Raw genomic sequence first — 8015 nt, 5'->3', positions numbered from 1 at the left:
CAGAACTTGCCTTGACCACAGGTGGGGTGGTGAAGGCCAAGACATAGCCCTGCAGAGGCTGTGCCCCTCACTTCCCTGCTCAACAGAGACTTTCTTACCTGACCGAACATTAGACTTCAGGTCACGGCGCAGAATTCATAGACACTTCAACAAGAAGTCTGTGCTCTGAAGAGAGCATTTATTGCGCACAGCAGTCTGCACTTTAAGCCCACAACCAAGAACAACAGGAAACTTCCCCTAAGCTGAAACACAGCCCAGTGAGACGTGATGACAATAAGCACAACTTCATCTGATTGGAAATGTAATAGAAGAAGCCACAAAGAGAACAGAAAGCCTCACATAAGTCTCACATCATCCCCAGGGCAGAGTGTCTCCTCACACCCAGGGTTTCAGAGAGTCCTTCTGGGGGATGCAGACAGCTGTACAATGGAAGCATTGGAGTGGAGACCCCACAGGCCTCCTCTCTGCCTGGGTTGTTACAGGTGGATCTGCACCGCCTTCTCCCCCTTGGGTGTCTGGACCCTCATCCCATATTGCATTACCCTCACCTGCAGCACAACACGACTCTCCTGCACTCAGTGTCTTTGTCTTTTCTCAGGCACTCCAGTCTCACCTTTTTCACCTTCTGTTTTGAAATGGAAATTGTTCTCTGCTTTCCTTGGTTCCCCCCCAACCCAAGCAGCCTGGGACCCTGCCCTATTTCCTTAGCTCTGTCTCCTACACACATGATGATTGTGCCAGGTCTTTGCCAACAACTGATGCCCCTTTTTTTCTAAAGATGTGTCCATTCCCCTGGTGAATCTGGCTGCACTCAGCTCCCACCACATCTGCTGGCCATGAGCTCTACCTGTTAATGACACTCTGGACAAACTTACTGCCTGCTGGTTTCATTCAGTGGACCTAGTTCCTGCCTGGTGAGAAAGAGTCAGTAATAAATCCTTAGTGACTTTCTCTGACCCCTAAAGTACGTTGCAGTTGATCTGGTCGCTGTTGCCTGCAGGATTGAGCTGGGGCTGAAGCTGCTATGGCTGCAACCCACAGGAAGGGCCTTTTGGGGCCAAAATGTCATCTGTCCTCTTGCCCAGCTCTGGACTTGGTCCACAATGAGAGATCACCTCACAAATCCCTGTCCTAGACAGCATCTGATGGGTTTGCATGAGATCAGGTCAGCAGGGCCCCAGGAACTTCACCAAAGGGCCGGGCAGAGGGGACTGCCGGGGCCTTAGCAATGACATTGACCAAGTCGTGGGACACGGGGGGGGGGGGGGGGGGGGTTCAGAGCACCAGAGATGGGGAATGTGGGGTTCCTCCCTGGAATAAACAACAGGGGATCTGGGAAATTATAGATCGATCTCCCTCAGAGCCCAGGAAGTTATTGGAGCAGATGCTAAGAAAGTCTGTTTGCAAACATGTGGAGGAGGAAAGTCTGGTCCATTGTCCAAGAAGCTTGATCTCCTGCTATGACTGTGGGAGGGGCGGGGGTGGGGGATGAAGGGCCTGCTGTGGGTGTCATGTGTCTGCATTTCAGCAAGGCTTTGCACAAGGTCCTGCACGACCTCCTCATAAACCAAGTGCATACATGTGCACAGAGGTACTATATGGTGGGGAGACACCTGCCTCCATCACTAGCAGCAAAGGGGTTGGTCATTCTGACCCAGTCCATGTCAGGATGGCAGCAGACTTGGAGCAGAGCCCCACAGGGGTCTGTCCTGGGCCTGAAGCTGCTCACTGTGTCCATTCATGGTCTGGACGCCAGCACAGAAAGCTTCTGGAGCAAGTTATGGACAGCACAATGCTGGAAAGGGTGGTGAACAAACTGGAGGATGTGAACACAGCACAGACAGGTCCAACAGCATGGAAAGCCATGATGGAGTTGACAGGATGCAGCTCAGAGTGGACAAGTGCAGGTGCTGTCCTTGGGAGGAAGGATCATGAACACAGGCATAGAGTGGGTGAGACACAGCTGAAGCCAGTGATACAAAAAAGGACCTGGGTGTCTCCAGAGGTGCCAGACTCAAGAGGAGTCTGCAGTGTGCTGCAGCTGCAGGAAGAAGCTCATGTTGGTCTGGGCTGTGGGACGGGCAGGATGAAGGTGCCATAGGCGGGAGGTGGCTGGGCAAGGGCAGCCAGGCTGGGGCAGGGATGAAGAGTATGCAATGCTGCATGCTGGGAGCATGGAGTGAAGTGCTCCAGGTGAGGCCGTGCTGGAGCGGTGCGAGCTGGAAGGCAAGGGGCAGGGTGAGCTGGGGCTGCTGAAAGGCAAAGCACAGCCCCTCTCCCCTGGCCATGCTCCTGCACGGGGGTGCAGGGCTCCCACTGCCAGGGGAGGAGAAGGGCACACGAGTCCCTGGGCACCAGGGTGCAGCGAGGGCGCCCAGTGCAGGTTCACACTCTCGTACTCAAGGAGCCTCCTGTCTTCATACCTCAGGGACGATCACTGTGGTTCCCCGGGGCAGCTGGGCAGCTTCTCACACACCCACTGGAACTGCTCGTTATTCAAACCTCCTGCCTCTATGCTGCCCCCTTTAATCACTCCATAAGAGCCATCACCTTCAGGAGTCAAAGTGCTGCAATGACAGAGGCCATGTCAGGGCCCCCAGGTCATCCCAGCCCCCACAAGGTCCCACCCGTCTAGCTGCAGCCAGGAACCAGGCCCCGTTCTGGCCGGTCTGACTCCTGCAGCCCCTTGCCTGGGCAACAGCCTTCCTCCCCCATCCCACACGGTCAGTGAGCAGCCCCTTGCTCCTGTCCTGGTCAGCCTGCAGCGGGGCTGCCAGAGCTCAGCCCAGTCCTTACAGGCAGCTCCTGGCACAGGTGCAGCCGGGGATCAAGGCTCCTGGCAGCCTCCCCTGCCCACACTGCACGGATCCTGTCCTCCCACCCTGCGCAGACCCCCCTCCCCACAGGACACGTTTTCCAGGAGCTGAATGGGGCTGCCAGGCCAAGGAACCAGAGTGCAGCTCACTGTGCATATGGCGTCTCATCGATCCAAATCCATCTCTGGTGAAACCACAACCCGATCCAGTATGAGGTGTCCGTGTTGGTGAGGAAGCTCTGGGGAGGGAGCAACCACTCAGAAACAGCCCCAGACCTGGGCCAGAGACAAAGGACATGGGGCAGCTGGGGCCACGGGGCCTGTCTGTATATGGGAAGCAGGAGGGGAGCAAGGAGGGCACGGCCGTCGGTGGCACCAGTCCGCCAAGCCGCTGCAACTGCCCCCAGGAAGTTGCACACATGGAAGGCACCTGCATCCGCTCCAGCTGCTCCCGGCCCCAGCCCCTTGCAGAGGCCACTGCTGACTGGGCTCAGAAGTGGCAGAGATGGGAAAATGTGGCATCCAGTGCAGCACCAACCCCCCAGCATGCTTTGGCTGTGCCCAGACCCAGGGCAATGTCCCCAGGAAGGCTGTCCTGCCCTGCCCTGCCCTGCCCCCAGCATCTCACTGCCAGGCAGATTTTCTGATCACCACTTCCCACAGCCCCGTACCGGCATGGTTGTGCGGTCCCAGTCCCAGGTGATGAGGAGTTTGGAGGATTCCTGTTTACACCACTCTTTGCTTTGCTCCCAGGTCTTCTTCTCCTTGGAGAGGAACAGGCACTTCCCGCGGTGCAGCACCCAGGTCTCCGGGCAGCAGTCTGCGCACAGGCAGCCGCTCACACCCGCACCGCTATCAGGGCCAGTGCCCAGGCCACAGGGAGCAAGCTACGGGGGGAGGAAGGTCTGGGGAAACCAGGTCAGGACACCGGGGTTCCCTCCCACCGCAATACCCATGCCTGGTCCCTGCAGGTCATGGGCGCAGTGCTGCCGGGTGTGGAAGGGCTGTTCTGTCTGAACAGTCAGCTCTGGGGGTGCCCCGCTTCCCACCCTTCCCCACCCTGGGGTACCTGTGGCCTTGCAGGGAAATGCACTGGCCTGGGCTCCTGCAGATTCCTTCAGCTGCTGAGACAGGAGCTGGGCTTGCTTTTGCAGCCACAGCAGTTGCTCTTGGGCCTGCTGAAGTGCTGCCCTGGCCTCCTGCAGATCCATGTCCCTCCAGTGCAGAAACCTCTGGCAGCTGTTCCCCTCCTGCCGTGCCTGTGACAGCTTCACTTGGGCCTGTTTCAGACCCGCCTCAGCCTTCTGCAGCTCCATGCTGCAGCTGTGCAGCTCCTTCTGGCAGTGGCTCCCCCCTCCTCTGGTCTTTGCCAGTTGCTCTTGGGACTGCAGCAGTGCTGTGACCACCTGCCAGTCTGTGGGCATGGGGCCATCAGTGCCAGAGGCAGGGCCTGGCTCTTCCAGCTGGGTGCAGTGGCTGCGGCAGGGGAGGATCCGCTGTGCTCACACCTCCAACCAACCCCCTGGGACCATGGGGATGGTGCAGCTGGTGGGAGTGTCCCAAGCCAGCACTAGGGCATGGCCACGGGCTGGCAGGAGCTGGGCAGGTGCCTGCAGGCAGTCAGGCACCAGGGCACCAGCCAGGCACTGCATCTCCCCAGACCCCCCACCAGCTACATATCACTACTGGGAACATCTGCAAAGTCACTGCAGGTCCTCCTTAGCTGAGGGACCCGCTCCCATCCACCCAATTGCCTTGCCTCTGTGTGTGTGTGTGGGGGGGTCACACACCTGTCCCCAGGCCCAGGCATCCCGTGTCCCCCACGCCTGCCCATCTGAGCTTCCTGCCAGCCCAGCAGGGCCCTACTCACAGCGGACCCCCAGGGCGATGGAGGTGGCCAGCAGGACCAGGAAAGCTGCTAACAGGACCAGGAGCAGGGGCTGCATGTTCCACTGGCGCGCTGCAAGACACGAGGCACTGGAACAAGCCCCCACACCTCCAGCCTTGACCACAGGCAGGGGAAGCCAAGCATGTCCAGATGTCGGGGCACAGACCTGCCCTTGGTTCCAGTAGCCATGGCCCTGCCCTCCCAGCACAGACAGGTCTGGCCCTCACTGGACAGGGAGGTGGGGGGCCAACAACATCTGGGAGGCTGTGCTGGGTCAGCCCAGGCCTGAGAACCCACCCCTCCACACACTGGCTACCCAGCCCCCAGCACTGCAAGCGAGCAGATCTGCAAGGACAGGAAGGGGCTGGAGAGTAACAAGATCCTCCCCCCACACCCGTCCCAGCCCTTTCTCCCCCAGTGCAGCTTTAGGCTGAGCCTGAGCACAGGGGAAAGACCCTTTAACCAGGACCCCATGGGATCTGTCCTAGCAGGAGCAGTGGCACAGCCCTGACCCCAGCCATGGCATGGGCTCCAGGGAAGGTGACAGCATTGGACACAGGAAGATGCTGTCTAGGAACACACGCACGAGTGTGTCTGAACATGCAAGTGTGGATGGTGCCTCCGGCCCTGCCTGCACTCACACCAACACAGTTTAGCAGCCCCTCTCTGCAGCCAGCACCCTGCAGCACTTAGGGAGGGGGGACGCTGCTTACTGGCCTGTGGGGCCACAAGCAAAGCCCTGGAGCTAGGGAAGCCATGCACCCCACTCTGCCCTGCAGTCTGGGGACAACAAGCAGAGGCACCCCTCAGCCCTGGGGCAGGACAGCCCCTCCATCCCGTTTCACCCCCGATCCAGCTGTGCACCCCTGGGAGCTCTCTCCATCCCTGCTGGGGAGCCCTGGGCAGGGCAGGGGATGCCCCTGCACTCACCTTTGTGCTGCTGGGCACCATGCCCGGCCCGCCACTTGCCCATCGGGCCCAGCTGGAGGGTCTCGTAGTTGTCGTTGGCCTTGCCTGGGGATCAGGGTGGGGGGGTGCAGACACAGGTCATCATGGCTGGTCAGGGTGTGGGGCTCAGGCAAAATCAGATGGGGGAGGGGTGTTGTCTCCTACCTGCCTCCTGCCTCCTGCTCTGTCCCAGGGGGGTCTTGGGGTACTGCAGGGTCTCGTACATCCCGGTGGTGGGGCACAGAGCGGCTTACAGTGCAGGCAGCTCTGCTGTGTAGGGCTCTTGGAGTGAGTGTGGGAAGTACTCAGGTAGTCACTAAAAGCAGAAGTGGCCTGTACCGCAGGCTGAGGTGATGAAGCTTGGCGGGATGCGGGGCCATGACCCTGCCATTGGCTCCAACAGCCACGGCTCCACCCTCCCCTGCACACAGAGGCCTGGGGGGGTGGAGGGCTGACCAGGAAGCAGGGGGGCCAAGAGTGTCCCGGAGGCTGTGCTGGGTGAGCCCAGGCCCAGGAATCTACAGGCAGGGCTGAGGCTGCCCCAGCATGGTGGGGAGGGGGATGGAGGGACACTCTCTCTGAGACCCCTGTGAGTCTCCTACAGTTCAGGCTTGGGGCAGGGTGAGCCCACGGCCCCTTGGGCACCAAGACTGGAGCTCCAGGGCACAGCTCTTCCCTCTGCTGACTCCAGCCCCAGGGAGCTCCAACCTCTGGTCTGGTGGGCTTTGTCCTCCCAGGACCCTTCCCGATGCCAGATCTGCCCCCATCACTGCTTATGGGTGCCTGGGCATAGAGCAGCCTCCCATCCATGCACAGAAGCAAGACAGGAGTCCCCACAAGCATACCCCTTGCTCCACCATCTACACTGTCCAGTCCATGGGCCACATCTCTGCACATATGGTCACTACAGCGTCAGAGGGTCTGTAGCAGTGCTGGAGTCCCACTGAAGTGCTGATGCTCCAGGAAAGGTGTGAAACCCCCATGGTGGGCAGCTGAGCAGCTGTCTACTTTCTTGGTTTTTAGCTGAGGCTTCTGCTGCTACGTTCCCAGCCTGAAGGGAAGGCATTTTATGCCCAAAAGTGCCTCAGACCACTCCCCCAGGGATGCACTAGCAGTAAGCTGGTCCACCACAAGGGCTTTCCAAGCAATAATGTCACCATAAAACCTTTGCTGGACACTTGCAATGGGGATGAGTGAATTCAGGGCAGCACAGCCTGATGAACTCCGCCCCAGGAGCTGCACAAATTGGCAGAGGAGACCTCAAAGGTCCAGGTGATTTACCAAGTCCTGGGAGATGGGCAAGTGGCTGACTCAGGTGAGGGAACACCTTGAAAGGTTAGATGTCCGTAAGTCTGCAGGCCTGGATGGAATGCACCCAAGAGTCTTGAAGGAGTTGTCAGACATAATAGCATGCCCTATGGTGAAGATATCTGAGAACTTGTGGTGCTAGGGTGAGGAACTAGAAGACTGAAAAAGAGCCAATGTGGTCCCAATCTTCAAAAAAGGAAGGAAAGATGATCAAGGGACTAACAGGCCAATCAGTCTGATGTCCATCCCTAGGAAGATCCTGGAGAAAATCATCAAGGGATCCATTAACAGCAGGCTAATGGAAAGCAGCCTTCTGAACGCCAGCCAACATGGCTTTGTCGCTGGAAGGTTTTGCCTAATCAAACTTGTTTCCTTCTATGACCAGGTGACACATTGCCTCCGCAAGGGAGATGAGCTTGATGTCGTATATCTGGATTTCAGAAAGCCTTCGACTTGGTCTCCCATGATGTCCTAATGACTCAGCTGGAGAGCTGTGGCGTCAGCTGTTTCATGGTCTAGTAGCTGGGGAACTGGCTCCAGGATCGGACCCAATGAGTACTCGTTGATGGGAGTGAATCAACATGGAGCAAGGTGACCAGTGGAGTTACTCAGGCCTCAGTACTCAGACCAGTACTCTTCAACATCTTCATTAAGGATCTGGATTCCGGTATCAGATGTAGACTCATAAAGTTTATGGACAACACTTAACTATGGGGGAAGGAGGCCGCACTAGAAGACAGGCTGGGGATACAGGCCAACCATGACATGCTCGCAAGGAGAGTGGACCAAAACCTGATGGCATTTAACATAGAGAAGTGCAGGGTGCTCCATCTTAGGAGGAACAACCAGCATCATACTTATAGGCTCATCAGTGCTACACTCACTAGCACCATGTCTGAAAGAGACTTGGGGGTCTGGATTGACCACAAGATGAACATGAGCCCGCAATGTGATGTAACTATAGTAAAATCAGGATGCCATCCTCCCACTTTACTCGGCCTTGGTGAGGACACAGCTGGAGTACTGTGTCCAGATTTGGGCCCCCCACTTCAGGAG

At 58.0% G+C, this 8015-nt stretch overlaps 1 protein-coding gene across 1 annotated transcript; it reads right to left on the bottom strand.

The window, feature by feature from the left end:
- Positions 1-2961: 2961 nt before the first annotated feature.
- On the bottom strand, positions 2962-5877 carry LOC106737388 (B-cell differentiation antigen CD72). Its single transcript, XM_019494511.2, has 6 exons — positions 5817-5877; positions 5634-5717; positions 4686-4775; positions 3885-4229; positions 3487-3635; positions 2962-3054 (listed from the first exon to the last, which is right to left on the bottom strand). The coding sequence occupies exons 1-6, from the start codon at positions 5875-5877 to the stop codon at positions 2962-2964; spliced, it is 822 nt and encodes a 273-aa protein (XP_019350056.2).
- Between the last annotated feature and the right edge of the window lie 2138 nt (positions 5878-8015).

The sequence above is a fragment of the Alligator mississippiensis genome, chromosome 3 (genome assembly GCF_030867095.1).
Source record: "Alligator mississippiensis isolate rAllMis1 chromosome 3, rAllMis1, whole genome shotgun sequence".
NCBI classification, from domain to species: Eukaryota; Metazoa; Chordata; order Crocodylia; family Alligatoridae; genus Alligator; species Alligator mississippiensis.
This window is presented reverse-complemented; position numbering and strand designations above follow the sequence as displayed.